Here is a 17,828-nt window from a genome sequence, read left to right as displayed (position 1 = left end):
AGTAGGCTGCTGACATTCCTGACCTCACTGGCATCCACACGCGCACACTTCCAGCAGAGGCCTCTGAACGCAATCCATAACTCAGGTCACTGAGATCAGATTTAGCACCCCTACAATCGCACTGGCTAAGATAAACCACTGCTGTGCAGGTTGGGATTGAGTCAGCCTTCTCATAACAAGTGTAATTCTGATCATTTTTAAGATTGCAAAGTGTTCAGGTTCCATGTAAATATCTGCTAAGTACCTCAGAACAACATAAACATCGAAACACAGTGTAAGAGCAACTATATGTTGTAGTTGTTAATGGAAAATTTCTAAGTGCTTATTGTCTTTGTTTGGTGACTCCATATCCTTATTCTTACTCCGGGAGAGGACACTTCCTCATTTTCCATAGTCCCGGTGCAATGATTCTCTGCCTCTACGCTCCCTCGAGAGGTGGCCTCCCCATTTGCCATAGTCCTTGTGCAGTGATTCTCCACCCATAAGCTTCCTAAGTCACTATCAGTGCTGAATAAGTATTTTACGAACATAAGAAATAAGAGCAGGAGTAGGCCATATGGTCCCTAGAACCCACTCCGCCATTCAATAAGATCATGGCTGATCTTCGACCTCAACTCCACTTTTCCACCTGATCCCCATATCCCTTGATTCCCTTGGAGTCCAAAAATCTATCGATCTCAGCCTTGAATATACTCAATGACTGAGCATCCACAGCATTCTGGGTTAGAGAATTCCAAGGATTCATAACCCTCTGATTGAAGAAATTTCTCCTCATCTCCGTCCTAAATGGCCGACCCCTTATCCTGAGACTATGTCCCCTGGTTCTAGACTCTCCAGCCAGGGGAAAGAGCCTCTCAGAATCTTATATGTTTCAATGCGATCACCTCTCATTCTTCTAATCTCCAGAGAGTATAGGCCCACTCTACTCAATAGGTCAACCCTCTCATTTGACAACCCATAGGACAACCTTCTCATCCTAGGAATCAATCTAGTGAACCTTCATTGCACCGCCTCTATGGCAAGTATATCCTTCCTTAGGTAAGGAGATCAAAACTGTACACAGTACTCTAGGTGTGGTCTCACCAAAGCCCTGTACAATTGCAATAAGACTTCCTTGCTCTTGCACTCCAATCCCCTTGCAATAAAGGCCAACATTCCATTTGCCTTCCTAATTGCTTGTTGTACCTGCATGTTAACTTTCTGTGTTTCATGTACAAGGACACCCAAATCCCTCTGAACACCAACATTTAATAGTTTCTCACCATTTAAAAAATATTCTTTTTTTTATTATTCCTACCAAAGTGAATAACCTCACATTTCCCCACATTATACTCCATCTGCCACCTTCTTGCCCACTCACTTAACCTGTCTATATCCCTTTGCAGACTCTTTGGGGGTGATTTTAAACTCCAAAAACGGGTGGGTTGGGAGTTGAAAATAGTTTTTTTTTGGGTCGTGATTGCAACCCGGCTTTATTTCTGGGTTTAATGTCGGCGCGTAAAAGTACTGGCTTCCCACTGGGAATGCAAAATCTGAAAAGTTTGTGGTTGCGACCCAAAAAAACCAACTATTTTCAACTCCCACCCGCCCCCAACCCACCTGTTCTTGGGGTTTAAAATCCCTCCCTTTGTGTCCTCCTCACAGCTTACTTTCCCACCTAGCTTTGTATCGTCAGCAAAGTTGGGTACATTACACTCGATCCCTTCATCTAAGTCATTCGTATAGATTATAAATAGCTGAGGCCCAAGCACTGATCCTTGCGGCACCCCACTAGTAACAGCCTGCCAACCTGAAAATGACCCATTTATTCCTGCTGTCTGTTTTCTGCCCTTTAACCAATCCTCTATCCATGCTAATATATTAACCCCAACCCCATGAGCCCTTATCTTGTGTAACAATCTTTTGTGTGGCACCTTATCGAATGCCTTTTGAAAATCCAAATATACTACATCCACCGGTTCCCCTTTATCTACCCTGCTGGTTACATCCTCAAAAAACCCTAATAGGTTTGGCAAACATGATCTCCCTTTCATAAAACCATGTTGACTCTGCCTAATCATATTATGATTTCCTAAGTGCCCTGTTACCACTTCCTTAATAATGGAATCCAGCATTTTCATGGCTACTGATGTCAGGCTAATTGGAGATGCAAAATATTTGTTTACTGTCTCTGCCATTTCCTTATTCCCCATTATAATTTCTCCTGTCTCAGCCTCTAAGGGATCCATGTTTACTTTCGCTACTCTCTTCCTTTTTACATACTTGTAGATGCTCTTACAATCTGTTCTTATATTTCTTGCTAGTTTACTCTCATTCTATTTTCTCCCTCTTTATCAATTTTTTGGTCATCCTTTGCTGGTTTCTGAAGATCTCACGATCCCCAGGCTTACTACTCTTCTTGGCAATATTTTAAGCCTCTTCTTTTAATCTAATACTATCCTTAGCTTCTTTAATTAGCCATGGATGGATCACTTTTTCCATGGAGTTTTTATTTCTCAATGGTTTTGTTACTTGGGGTTAATTTCCCCTGGTCAGAGTTCAGGATACTATTTTTGATCAGTAAGTGCTACAGCTAGGGAAAGCAAAACATTGTTCTTGCTAAGTACCAGTAACTTTAATAACAAAACCAAGTTGGTCTTGGCTTGGATATTTGCACAGTACGAGGCCACTTTAGAGAATCAAATTCCAACTAAGCATCAGATCCAAGATTTTGACTCCAGCTTTTAAAAGTGCAGCTCATCCCTGTAGTCCAGTCGTTTAAGCACATAGTTTGTGCTGCTATTACATCAAGGCCAGGCTGTAGTAAGAAGTAACACCTCATTATTGCAGATGTAAGTTTTCATCCAACAGGTAAATGAAACCTGTCTCCATTGGCCAATCTATGGAGCAGCAATGGTGTTGGAGCACAAAGGAGATTTCACAGCCTGTCTGTTTTGTGATACATAGTTACAGTAGGGTACTTTGGGATAAAAATGTTCTTTAGCAGTATTTGGCTGGATGCCATTGAAGTGCAGGTCAATAAAGAAAGAACGAATTTGAATTTATATAGCACCTTTAATAACCTCAGGAGGTCCCAAAGTGCTACACAGCCAATTAAGTATTTTTGAAGTGTCACTGTTGTAATGTAGGGAAATGCCAATTTGCACACAGCAAGGTCCCATACAAACAGCAGTGGGATTAATGACCTGAAAATCTGTTTTATTGATGATCGTTGAGGGATAAATATCGACCAGGACACTGCAATATTGCCATGGAACCTTGTACATCCACCTGAGAGGGCAGATGTTACCTTAATTTAACCTCTCATCCAAAAGGCTCCCTCAGTACTGCACTCAAGTGTCAGCCTACATTCTGTGCTTAAATCTCTGGAGTGGGGCTTGAACATATGTCCTTCCTACTCAGAGGTGAGAGGGTTATCATTGAAACAAGGCTGACATTTTTGCTAATAAGCATATGAGTTATTAATTTAATTCCAGCAATTCCATTCAGTATAACGGGTAAGGAATAAATCAATAAAAGTGATAGTATAAATCTTCAGTTCTACAGAGAATACTTGTTGGAGGCCAGTGGCTTATGAGAAAAAAAACTCTGAGTGCTGTCAGTCACACAACTCACCAGCATTGCAGGACCTTATGGGTTTACATTGGCAGCACCAAGAAGATCTGTTTTTCGTTTAAAAAAAAACACTGGTTCCCAACTATTTGCAGAATTGGTGTACACAATCAATATTGATTTATTTTTTAACCTTTTTGGATAATTTTCCATTAATTTACTCCCATTTTTGGGAGCACCTAACATTTAAGTGTGGAGTGATACACTTGATGAACTCAGGTGATTTGGTCCTGCTCATTATTCCAGTGTCAGTTTGAGACTGGAGCTTGGAGGGTGAAGTTGCAGAGCATGAGGGGGAAGTGGTGCCATTTTGGGTGTGGATATTTGTGAGGAAGCCTTTTTGGATTTTCAAAATGTGTTCGTTGAAGGGTGAGCTATCAAGTAAGGAATAAAACATTTTTAAAACTTTTTTTTTCTATTTGGGAAACTTTTTTTGTTTTTCCAAAATGAATAAGAAATTGTTGTGGGCTTTTGTATTAATTTTCAACTAGTTTCATTTCTTCTTTGCAACACTGATTAGTACTGGTTAAAGCATTGGTGCTAAATTCCTGCCTGTGCTATTTTAACATAGCTGTTAATCTGTTTAAAATAAATAAATTGAACAACTGTTGTTACAGTAATGCAGACAGGAAAATAACACAAACACGTTAACCAGTGTGCTAAAGGTAGCACAGAGAGGAATCTAAAATGTATTGTTGCTATTGGATTGCTTTGTTTGGTAGCTGTTTATGTTGAATGTACCACCAGTAATTACAGAATCAGAAATAATAATGTTTTCATTAAAATCAGTGGTTTCTATGTTTGAGACATTTGGTGGCATTTTTATTAGTTACATGTTCGGTCAGGTAAGTGGAAATTGTTTAAATATTTTCATTCTAAGTTTATTGTGTTCAGTAACATACACAATTAGCTAAGGGGGAACTTCACTGTCATTTTTTGAATAAGCTGCTTGAAACCCAATGGTTTTTATCATTTTGTTGGTTTGTATTCCAAAGTTTATCATTTCCCTCTACATTGCTGGCTTTATTCAGTCTCATAGGTTGTGTCTTATCCCAGTGTTGCCTGGTTTAGGATTTTGTCTCTTTACAATGAAGTTAGAAAGGAGTATTGGGTATCAGTGTAATTGTGGTCATGTAGTTATGTAGGAAGAAAGTTGGATACCATAATTTGCTGATTAACACATCATGGCTGACTATCATGCCATATTTTGGTATGGAAAGTGTCACAGAGCTACACTGAAATGGTGGAGGGCATAATTTTAAATACAGCTGAAAATGGATGTCCATCTCATCATCTATCCGTAATTTGTTTGAAGGTTTGTGGCTGTCTGCTACCTTCTTTGGCAGTGAGGCTCCTGGTGCAGTGGTTTGTTGATTTTCAGAGGTATATGCGTGTGTTTGAGTAGCTGAGTTATGTTGTTCCTAGCAATAACATTTTGCATTTGAGGTTAGTAGTTTTGCTCACTATCCAGAGAATATTTCTTCCATTTCTCGAACTATTTAATCCCGTTCTTTAGTGGCTCAGGATCTTCAAATATATGTCAGTTTGAAAGTGTGTTTTGTAATTTTTAAAAATCTTAATAGTGGCATACAACATTTTAATGTCTTGGAGTTTTACGTATTGTGTGAAGATTGAGATTTTTAATCATTTAAATTCGCTTTATGATTCATTCTGTTCCAAGTGCACTCAGCATCACTGTTTTGGCTCTAAACATCTTTTTTAAAAGTGTTTTGCAAGTCAGCTTTGCCACATAATGTTGATGAATGACAAAAGAAGTGCTTGCCAATGGAAGTGCAATCATGGCCATGTTTATTGTACAAATTAGAGTATTTTATAATTAGTTTCAAAATCAATCAATAACCTGCTTCCTTTGCTGTCACACTTATTTACTTGGAAGCACTGAGCACTCTCTCCTTCCATCCCCTAGAAGAAGTTTATAAACTGTAATCTATAAAGTTTATCATACATCCCATGCAGTCACCTGCCAGAAGTGAAAGGCTTATTCTAATGTCTTTTTTTCAGAAGCATAGGGGTGGTATACTGTTGCTATTCTCTAGCGCGTGTTTGAAACTGGGCAAGGTTAATGGACAGCATGTGAAGGCAGGGACAGCTGGCTGTTTGTAATGCCTGGGCTCTGTGTGGGCTGTGAATTGAACTCTGTCGCCTCTGGTTCATTAGAGTTGAGCCCCATCGGAAAGGTCGCATTCCGGAACGAAACTGTTGAAACCAGGGTAGTAGATTACCAGCTAACGCAAGTTTGCCAATAAGCACAGGAGTCATTAATTGAGCTGTCAGCTGTCTGTTCAGTTTGGTGGAAAAGGTTTCTAAAATAATGTAACTGCTAAAATAGACAGTAATAGTCTAAGATAATTTTTATAGTGTAGTATTATATATAATTGTTCAAAAAATACTGTTGGTCCTTCCTTGCCAGTTAAATGGAATAAAGTGTTTGCAAGTCCGTAACAGAGTCACGTCATGTAGTATTTACTTTTTTGTGACATCACAGCTGTTAGTTTATCGTGAGTGAAAGTAAAAAGATTTCATACATCACACACGATAAATTCATGGGAGTTAGAAAGACATGATATATTCAGTTGAAACTAGCCCTTAACACTGGTCCATCTGCTTTAACCCTCTCTCCCTTGGCACCAAGGTTAAGATTATAAACACCACCAACACAAGGCAATTTATAAAATGTTACCTACACTCTATTGCCAGTAGCAATCTCAAGAAGAAGTAGGTTTATAAGCCATAGTGATAAAACCCTCTTATTGAGTAATACGTTAGAATCATAGAATGGTACAGCAGAAAAGGAGGCCATTCAGCCCATCGTGCCTGTGCCGGCTCTTTGAAAGAGCTATCCAATTAGTCCCATTCCCCTGCCCTTTCCCCATAACCCTGGAAATTTTTCCCCTTCAAGTACTTATCCAATTTCCCTTTTGAGAGGTTAAGACTATAGGAACTTTAATCTTTTCAAAGTTTAAAAAAGAATATCTAAACTGATTATTTGTCCTGGAAAAAGTAAAACCATTACCAATGGCTCGTCAATATTCAGCTCTCCCTCGTAGTCATAGGAGTCACTTGCATCCTGATTCATGTAGTCAGATTCTTCAAAATGATCATCAGGTAATAATTGTATTTGTCTAAATTTCTTTGATGTCTCCTCATTCTTTGTAGGGGCAGCAAAAACTGCCTCCAGGATTAGAAGTCCCAACAATACCATATAAGCAAAGGTCTTCATTCTTGAATTCTTGAAGAAATAAATAGTCCCGTTAATACTTCTATGAATGGCCGTGCTCTTTTTGCATTAAATTACAGGAGTAATGGAACCGCTCGTAACTTGCACAGAAAAACCTCTTTTCTCAGTTACTTTGTGTATCCAGATTATGATCTTGTAATAAAGTAGTTGCTCTTTGCAATTATAAAAAAAGACTATAATTATACCTAATATAGAACCTGTCTAATACAAAGCAAATATAATTCAAATGTTAGTTTCTTCAAGCAAGCTATTTCCATTTTAAATAGTGTATTCTTGTATATATTTATATCAAATTATATTCAGCCAGTGTAGACCAGGTATTTTTTTTGTTGCTGCATTTCTATTTACAGACAGAATTTCCTATATGAAAGCAGGTCTGTGTATGGAGTTGCTCTAATCACCAGTATATGAAATTCCTCTGGGAGCAGAGGACTGCTGTTCAGCCCATGGATTTCACACTGGTTTCCTTTTCAGGCCTCTTCACATAAACTCTTCATGCCAAAGGGTAAATTGTTGAGACAGACGAGTTACAGTGAAGCTTTGTGACTCTTATTAACCAATATACCTAATGTGGCTCGTGGACTGTAATTTGAATCAAACTATCACCTCCAAGACTGCCACCAAGTCAACTTTTATTTTAATGAACACATTAGCCTAGCTTCAGTCCCAGAAATAGTTTTTTTGAAATAAAAAATATGAAGCAGACAACCAGTGATTTCAAAACTTTTACCTTTATCACAGAAGCATTTGTTTTACTCACATAACGGAATTTGCAAATTAAAAGTTGTAATAACTTCAACTGCAGGCTTGCATTTTTATTTTGTATGCCTCTCAGTATCTATCTAGGTCCTATTTTACTTGGCTGAGTGAAGCTCCTGGCATTCTCTCTCTTAGCTCAAAAGGTAGAACAGTTTTCTCTTTGTTGTCCTCTTTGTCCCTGCATAGAATTTAGCAAAAGATTTTCATCCACAGCAAGCGCGACCTAATGGAAATTAAAACAGTTGATTTTTCTTCTATATGAACAAATGTGCTCGGTATCAGTATTGCATCTACCATACAAAAGCATGGTCGTAACTGATTCATTACCACATAGTCATTCTTGCAGTAGGGTGAAGAATTCTACACCAAGAATAGTTTCATAAAATTGGCAGCTGACACTTCAGCACTTAATATATAAATGGTTGGTCTGTAATTTTACATTGATGAAAACCAAAAAAAAAATGAAGACATTTAGATACTGCAAATTAATCCAAAGCCCAAATACTCACCCTCAGCTGCTACCCTCTGAAATGGTCCAAAGTAGTAAGATGTAGACCAGTGATGATGGAATTTAGGGCTGTAAGAGGGAGGTAGATTTAATGAGATTCAGGGGCTGCCCTTGAATGAAGTGGAGCTGGCTCTTTACCTAAGCGTGTGTGTGCTGCTCCTGCTGAGTGATCTTTGGGACAAAGTGTTTACTTTCACGTAACCTAATACTACCTCTGCAAGTGTCTCAGCAAAATAAACCGTGCAGCACCCTAATATTTCCAAAATGGGTCGTGTTCTATGCTAATAAAAGCTTTCCCAGAGTTTGCAGTGTAACACAAAAGTACACTTTTTGTGGTAAAGCTGGAAGACCAGTGCACAAGGGAACCTTTATTGTGATTGAATACTCAATCCAAAATGGATAACATTTTGCTGATTTCTGCACTCAGATGTTTTACACAGTGTCTGACGGTCAATATTATTCAAATAGTTAGGCAAATTTTATTGTTACATATTTTAAGTAAATTACTACTGCATTCTGAAATAGTTTTGATCTTAACTGCATCTTATGTCAAATTAATTTAACCACAGACAGGAAGATTCCTGCTATAGGGATGTTTCTTTGTAACTTTTTTTATTTTCAGACTACATACATTTTACAATTTCTGGCTACACAAATGCCATTTATGTTTTCAGAACTTCCTTTATGCCAATCAGTGACCCCAAGTAATTCTGAAAAGTCAGTCAATATGCCCATCCCCCTTTTCACATTGATATAACCACCTCTATTTTAGAGATCCTTCATAGGATCTTTGAAATATGAATGACCAAGCATTGTTGTGAGTGGACAATGAAGAATCTAAATTAATTCACTTCTAAACATGGTTTAGATTAATATTGTTTTATTTCACTAATTGTTAGCAGATTTCTCCATTACCGTTGCAACTATGGGTTGTTAATCCATCAACAATAACTTCCGCTTGATTCTAGCCCAAGTGGTTATAAAATAGCAAGTTTAGTAGATTGACTTACAACAGAGTTGCATTACAGCTGTCTTCAACATTATATTTAACAGTATTAGTTATACTACAACTGTCTACAGATTTCATTAAATGACAAGCAATCCATACAACCTGATGGACCTCCGACCGTCCCCTCTTGAGAGCTCTAACTTTTGGGAGGGAGCGTGCCCAAGCTTTATACTATTTGGCTGTGTGGTTCTGTACATAAGCACCGCTGGTCTTATCTCATTGTCGTAAGTCCTCCCACCATGCTGACGCCATGTTAGCAACTCAAGATAAGCTATTTTACGTAACGTAGCTAATTACCTCAACCTCCATCTCTGTTTACAAGCTGTCATGTTCCTATGAGAAATGCGTCCCTCTTATGAGTGCAGCCCCCCTTATTCGGCCTTGCAAGGCCCTACCAATGTTGGTTTCGTAGCAACCGCATCTCTTGTTTTGGTGTAAATCACTTTCTGACATTAATGTTATCTGTTCTATGGTCTCCCTGATGATCTATTGTGTGAGCTGACCTTGTTCTCACAGAGGTGCTGAACTTTTGCCCTCCTATCTTCTGTGCTTGTTTTAAACAATATTTTTACATTCCCTCCTCTCGAACCTGAGTGGAAACACTCTGGTTCAATTATAGCGTCTAGAAATGGGCCATCTTTTGACTTTTTGGGTGTTTATAGTTCTGAAGTGTCAGCATGCTCTGTCTGTTACAAACTGTCGTTATACATACACCGAGACACGACTTTACCACCCTCCTCTTAACACCGCCCTCTTGCTAAATGTTTGGGAGCTTTATGCAAGATGGGATATTGACCACGTTTGGCTCCTGGTTCCACCCAGGTTCAATTTTCAATTTATCCCTCAACTATCTCTTTGCTCTTGCCTAAGATCATGTTGAGTGTACATAAGCACACATAAACCTATACATATTGCTTTTAAGTTTCATTTGGTTAATACAGAAACCTACAGTGTATCAAGAAATCATGGACTTAGAATTTTTTTTAACTGTCCTTTTACTAATATCCATCTTGTGGATATTTTTGCTAAGTATTATTTCTCCCTGATCCAATTGTTAACTGAAAGGAACCTAACCCTGAATTTTGGAAATCCAAATTACTATGTCCTTCTTTACTCTAATTTCAATCCCTCTGATTGTTTCCTGATTGTTTCATTAATTAGTCGGTTTCTCTATGGAGCAAATGTCAGTGCCTTGTTTAAAAGGTTTTCTCACTCTCCTGAGCCACATTAACCATTTCATGCCGTGCTGTTGTCAAGTAACTGAGCATGTCTGAGACCCGTTCTTCACTGCATCTTCATCATGTATTTCCACATATTGGTTGCCTCGCAGGCAACGTACCATAGGTAATATCCTTGAATATTAACTTTCTGTTGCCCGGTTTCTTTTTCCTCATGGTATTGGTGAATGTGTTTTCCATGGCACACGTCATATGTCCAGTAAGATTCAATCCTGTAAGAGCAACTGCCCTGTTTATAGAGTGGTTCCAATAGCTCACCAGACCATAGGCCTTAGTAATCATGTTCTTCATCCTGGTCTCCATTTCCAATTGATGGCAACATACATTTGTATCTTTCATGTCCACTGTAGCTATTCTTGGGCTTTCAGGTTATCTTATCAAAAGATCAGGGTGGGTGTCTGAAGGTTTTTGCTTATCTCCGCCTGTATGGTCCCGACTTCTCGGGTAGTGGCCAGGCTATCAAATGCAGTTTCCTCATTGTTCAGTATAGGCAAGGACACAGATATCTCCAAGAGAAAGCTATCAATTACTCTTTTCTCAAATACACTTTTCTGACTTTCACTAGATCATACATTTATACTAGATTGATACCTTTTGGTAATTCATGCCCAGGTGATTTATTTACCCAGGGTATAATCATCCAGGGTGATGACTTTAGAGAAATTCCCATTTGGTGGTGTGATTTCTCTGTTTCTATACTTTAATTCCCTATCACTTCCTCTCATCCAATTTTACACATCCCATTATATTACCATTTCATCTCATTCATGAGCCCTGGAGGAACTTTACTGTCCAATACAATATTTACAGTCTGGTCCAATATCCCAATACTTTTTTTTGTTTATTTTACTTAAATTCTTTTTGGACCACTTTTCATTATCCCAATTCGAGAGCAGTATTGTTGGACTGACAGGACTTGTCAATGTACAATTTTATTTCCCCGCAAAATACTTTCTTCCTTGCATTAGATAGGAACCATTTAGGTGGAACTTAATTTATTTTAAAATATAATTTGATTATCCCCTTAAACTACAGGTAAATGTCCCTTCTCGAGTGCTTAAACAGCAACTCATATCAATTTATCTTATCAATTCCAATTTCAGAAACAAATTATGTCCAGGCTTTGTGGTCCTACAGTAGAGACAGAAGTGCTCGTAATTACTCTTGGATAGTAATCCTCTTCCCTCCCCCCTCCCCCCCCCCCCCCCCCAATCTGTCTCGGAAAATAAATGGTGTGACATTTGATATCTGCCAATGTCTGCAGATAAGGTCTTAAATTCTTAACACCACTGGATCATTTCCTGCACCGACACTTTTTTGCGGTCCCGAAAACCATGGTCCCTTGTTTTAAAAGAAAAATAGAAAATCTATTGTGGCTCCTCTTGAGAGCCCAAGAGGTTAAAAACAACAAAGAATGCATTATTTTCTCATGTCACCCTTTATCCCGGGACCAGATAGGACTCCACACAAGTTTCCGTGAATGAATCTAATGACCTCACTCCAGGAGCAATAGTCAGCAAAAGGAGCACAAAATTATGCCCAATATTTCCTTCCATCACGTGGGGAAATATCCACTTATATTAAGAAACTTATTTTGAATGCAAAGGTTGTTGCTTGGTGAAGTAAAAACATATGTTGGTGTCCCCGGAAAGGGTTAACTTCTTTGCAGAAATATAAACAACTCACGCAGCGTGCGGTAACGCAGCGTTCGTGTAAATTTTTAAAAAAGAAACCTTTCATGTCAGGGAAGATAATATTTTAGTTCATTCATCTTATTTTTAGTTAGTCCAACATTTCTAGATTGTTGTCATAGAGAGAGGAGATTAAGTTTCATTTCTACCACTTTTAATTGAAGGACATGTTAGCCTTCACAGCTAAACAAATTCTTTGTAACATTACACAAAAGAGAACACAAAGCAAACATTGCGAAAAGAAAGCACTAACACAGGCTGTTAAAACAAAGAACACATTCCGCAGCTAGTAACACTCTATTGATTTTTACATGATTTCTTTACAGCCTCCGTCTGCTATGAAAGGACTCATTCTTAACTCCTCATCCTCCTGTACAATTTCTTTCCCTCTTTTTTGCTTAGAACACAAACTATCCGGTGCGCTCGCCATTATTATCTCTCTCTCTCTCTGTGTCTCTCTCTCTGTGTCTCTGTCACTCAACATTAGTTATTTTTAAACCTTTAAAACTCGGGCCCACCCAGACACATCATTATGCTAGCGGATTTCTTCGTTACTGTTGCAACTATGGGTTGTTAATCCATCAACAATAACTTCCGCTTAATTCTAGCCTGAGTGGTTATAAAATAGCAAGTTTAATAGATTGACTTACAACAGAATTGCATTACAGCTGTCTTCAACATTACGTTCAACAGTATTATAGTTATAATACAACTATCTGCAGATTACATTAAATGACAAGCAATCAGTACAACCTGATGGACCTCCGACTGTCCCCTTTTGGGAGGGAGTATGCCCGATCTTTATACCTTTCAGCTGTGTGGTTCTGTGTGTAAGCACCACTGGTCTTATCTCATTGTCATAAGCCCTCCCACCGCGCTGACGCCATGTTAGCAACACAAGATGAGCTTTTTTTACGTAACGTAGCTAATTACCTCAACCTCCATCTCTGTTTACAAGCTGTTGTGTTCCTCTGAGGAATGCGTCCCTCTTATCTGAGTATAACCCCCACCCCCCCTTATTCAGCCTTGCAAGGCCCCACCAATGTCAGTTTCATAGCAATCACATCTTTTGTTTTGGTGTAAACCACCTTCTGATGTTAATGTTGTCTATTCTATGGTCTCCCTGATGATATGTTGTGTGAGCTGTCCTTGTTCTGAGAGATACTGAACTTTTGCCCTCCTAACTTCTATGCTTATTTTAAACCATATTCTTACACTAATTTATTTCCTAAAGGACCGATATCATGTTTTAGTTACTGAAACTTCCACATGTCAGGATTGGTCTTTAGGTGTAAAGGCTTTTAAAAGAAATTATTCTTGGGATGTGGGTGACACTAATGAGGCTGCAGCTATGACCCGTCCCTTACTGCCCTTAGAAGATGGTAGGCCACCTTCTTGAGTGATTGTTTTTGCAATTGAATGGCTGGTTCAGAGGGCATTTAGAGTTGACCACATAGTATGGTTACTACAGTCATGAGTAGGGTAAATGAAGAATGGGATGTTGGCTCTCTTTCCTGAAGGACATTAGTGAACTAATTAGAATTTTTTTTGGTGGTGTCAGTCCACAAATTACCAGAATTAATAAGTTGCCATGGTGGGATTTGACCTCATGATTTCTGGGTTACGAGGCCACTGCCATAATCACTACACTGCCATCCTCTATTATTTTGGTAAGTGCCTTTAGCTATACATACAATTATCGTACTGTTACTAGAAATAGTAAATTATTTCATCAAAGCAATGGTTGCAACAATTGGTTTAACTATCTTATCTAGCTAGAGAACAGCTCTTTGACCTGTATGGGATTATGGATTCAGGTTCACAGAAATTAAAAGCAGCACCACAAATGGATAAGACCATTAAAAAATGGAAGACTGGGTTTTACAGCAAGAGATATAGAATATAAAAGTCAATATGCAAAGGCGAATCGATATAATACCTTAGTAAGACCACAGTTAGGGAACTGTGTACAATTTTGGTCTCAACACTATAGGAAGGATGTTGAGGCAACAGAGAGGGTACAGCATATACTATGACCACTAAATTCCCATCTGTCAACTCAGCAGCAATGATGGGGACGATGATTTGCTTTCAGCAGTCTAGAATTCGCCAAGTGTTTGACCTTTACTCCTTGGCTACTCTCACTAAGTTGAGCATGCCAACCGAGGCAAGGCTCCCTGGATGTGGCGCTTGGAGCTGCTAGTGAGAGCTGGGTGAGTCGTCAGGACCAACTGCTAGTTACACCACCCTTCTGGGTGCAGTTGTCTACAATACAGAGGTGCTACCTTTAGGGCTCACCCCAACTGCGTGGTATGAGGAAATACAAATGCAAAGAAAGACTTGAAAAATTGGGCCTTTTTTTGTTTGAACAGAGAAGATTCTGGACTGATTTGATAGGGGTGTTTAGAATTATGAAGGGATGGGACAGAGCAGTTGGAACACACTGTTTGTAGTGACTGAGGGATCTAGTGTGAGGGGACATAGATATAAGATTAAATGTAAGAGATTTAGGACAGAGAGCAGGAGAAACATTTTTTACACAGATGGTTGAGGCTGTGGAATGTTCTACTGGAGTTAATGATTGAAGCAGAGACCATGTCAGCTTTTAAGAATAGATTAGAAAAGTGGTTGAAGGAAAAGGCGGGCAGATGGGATTAGGACTACTGCTCGTGTGCAGGTTAAACACCAACACTGACTAGTTGGGCCAAACATACCTGTTTCCATGTTGTAATTTCTATGTCATTTTTAAAGAAAGTTGGGAAACCAATAGAATGAAGGAGCTTGCAATTATATAGCACAATTATATAGCACCTTGTCAAATTCTTAAGACATCCCAAAGTGCTTCACAACCAATGAATTCCTTTTCAAGTGCTGTTGCTATTGTAATGTTGGCAAACATGGTAGCCGGTTTGTGTGGAGTAAAGTCCAACAAACAGCAAATGTAATGAAAACCTGTGAATTTATATTTTGAAGGTGTTAATTGAGGGAGCAATGGTGGTAATGGCACCAAGGGAACTCCCCATTCTTCAAGTAGTGCCTCAGGATCCTTTAATAGGTAGATGGGACCTTGGTTTTACATCCTATCCTCAGACAATGTAGCACAGTGCTGCACTGAAGTGTGAGCCGAGATTATTTACTCAAGTCCTGAAGTGGGACTTGAACCCCCGAACCTTCTGATTTTTAGAGGTAGTTGAGTCAAATTGACACTGTCACTAGTTAGGGAGCAGGATTTTGAACTCATCATGGAAAAGGTGCTGCGAAGGCATCAAATCCCAAAGTAGGTAGACTGGCATGGGAAGAGAACGACTAAGTGAATGAATGCAATCTTGCAAAAAAATAGGAACCTAGCTAGAGATCAGAAAAAGATTGAGTCATGACAAGAAGACTGCCATGTTAAACCACCAGGGACATAAAGGATGACCCCTCACCCTGAGAACCGCAGAGTGACCAGAATCTTTCCAGTCCTTGCCGAAGATTAGAGGTTGTAATATTAATGTCAGCATTGATTCTTAGTACTGAACTGGAATTCAGCGATTATGTGCTCATGTCTTGAACCCGTAATCGTTTGACTCAGAGGTGAGAATGCTACCAATTGAACCAAATTGGCAATTATCCACATATCGGCACCTGCAGATCATTCTGTTCCTGCGCTCGGTTAAGAATTTCACCATTTGGTATATATTTCCTTGCACTTTTTCAAAAAAATGTGAAGGACAAAATTAGTCTCCACTTGGAGAAGCAAGGATTAATCAGGGATAGTCAACATGGCTTTGTCAAGGGAAGATCATGTCTGACTAATTTGATTGAATTTTTTGAGGAGGTGACTAGGTGTGTGGATGAGGGTAACGCAGTGGATGTGGTATACATGGATTTCAGTAAGGCCTTCGATAAAGTCCCCCACAGGAGACTGGTCAAGAAGGTACGAGCCCATGGAATCCAGGGTGCCTTGGCACTTTGGATACAAAACTGGCTTAGTGGCAGAAGGCAGAGGGTGATGGTTGAAGGTTGTTTTTGTGACTGGAAGCCTGTGGCCAGTGGGGTACCACAGGGATCGGTGCTGGGTCCCTTGCTGTTTGTGGTCTACATTAATGACTTGGATATGAATGTAAAAGGTATGATCAGTAAGTTCGCTGATGATACAAAGATTGGTAGGGTGGTAAATAGCGAGGAGGAGAGCCTCAGTCTGCAGGACGATATAGATGGGTTGGTCAGATGGGCGGAACAGTGGCAAATGGAATTTAACCCGGAAAAGTGCGAGGTGATGCACTTTGGAGGGACTAACAAGGCAAGGGAATACACAATGAATGGGAGGACCCTAGGCAAGACAGAGGGTCAGAGGGATCTTGGTGTGCAAGTTCACAGATCCCTGAAGGCGGCGGAACAGGTAGATAAGGTGGTAAAGAAGGCATATGGGATACTTGCCTTTATTAGCCGAGGCATAGAATATAAGAGCAAGGAGGTTATGATGGAGCTGTATAAAACACTGGTTAGGCCACAGCTGGAGTACTGTGTGCAGTTCTGGTCGCCACACTACAGGAAGGATGTGATCGCTTTGGAGAGGGTGCAGAGGAGATTCACCAGGATGTTACCAGGGCTGGAGCGCTTCAGCTATGAAGAGAGACTGGGAAGATTGGGTTTGTTTTCGTTGGAGCAGAGGAGGCTGAGGGGGGACATGATTGAGGTGTACAAAATTATGAGGGGCACAGATAGGATGGATCCTAAGGAGCTTTTTCCCTTCGTTGAGGGTTCTATAACAAGGGGACATAGATTCAAGGTAAAAGGCGGGAGGTTTAGAGGGGATTTGAGAAAGAACTTTTTCACCCAGAGGGTGGTTGGAGTCTGGAACTCACTGCCTGAAAGGGTTGTGGAGGCAGGAACCCTCACAACATTCAAGAAGCATTTGGATGAGCACTTGAAATGCCATAGCATACAAGGCTACGGACCAAATGCTGGAATATGGGATCAGAGTAGACAGGGCTGATGGCCGGCGCGGACACGATGGGCCGAAGGGCCTCTATCCGTGCTGTATAACTCTATGACTCTATGACTCTATAATGCTTCACTTTTCTCTTCATTGAACTGAAGCTGCCTTCTATCTGCCCCTCCAGCTAAGCTGTCTATTTTCTCCTGCATGTTTCCTCACAGTTTGGCATGCTCCCTAATTTGATATCAATCATCTTGTGCCTATGGTTGCGGATTTCCCCTGTTACTGTCGTAACTATGGGTTGTTAATCCATCAACAATAACCTCTGCTTGATTCTAGACCGAGTGGTTATAAAATGGCAAGTTTAATAGATTGACTTACAACAGAATTGCACTACAGCTGTCTTCAATGTTACATTCAACAGTTATAGTTATATACAACAGCTTACAGATTACATTAATGACGAGCAATCAATACAACCTGATCTGTCCACGTATCCAGGTAGATCAGACCTGACCTCTGCGGACTGCGTGTAGCCGTGGACTTCCGACCATCCCCTCTTGAGAGCTCTTTTTGAGAGGGAGCATGCCATATCTTTATACTATTCGGCTGTGTTGTCCAGTATGTAAGCACCGCTGGTCTTATCTCCTGTTCGTAAACCATCCTACTGTGCTAACTCTCCAAAAACCACCAAGGATTGTTTAATGTCTTCGTGTTTATGTAGCCTTTTACCATTATCAGGCCTCAGTATGTTTATACTAGGATAGGATACCCTGTCTTGTGAATCTTACTCTTTTTCACTATTCAGTGCCTCAGCACTCTTTCAAT

General features: G+C 39.8%; 1 protein-coding gene across 1 annotated transcript in view; it reads right to left on the bottom strand.

Moving 5' to 3' along the window:
* Positions 1–6,853, bottom strand: part of LOC137334559 (epiphycan-like) — a 32,411-nt gene extending 25,558 nt beyond the window's left edge. Inside the window, exon 1 of the mRNA XM_067999321.1 lies at positions 6,647–6,853. Within this exon, the coding sequence (XP_067855422.1) occupies positions 6,647–6,853 (207 nt within the window). The remainder of the gene's footprint in view (positions 1–6,646) is intronic.
* Between the last annotated feature and the right edge of the window lie 10,975 nt (positions 6,854–17,828).

Source organism: Heptranchias perlo, chromosome 18, assembly GCF_035084215.1.
Source record: "Heptranchias perlo isolate sHepPer1 chromosome 18, sHepPer1.hap1, whole genome shotgun sequence".
Taxonomy (NCBI): Eukaryota; Metazoa; Chordata; class Chondrichthyes; order Hexanchiformes; family Hexanchidae; genus Heptranchias; species Heptranchias perlo.
This window is presented reverse-complemented; position numbering and strand designations above follow the sequence as displayed.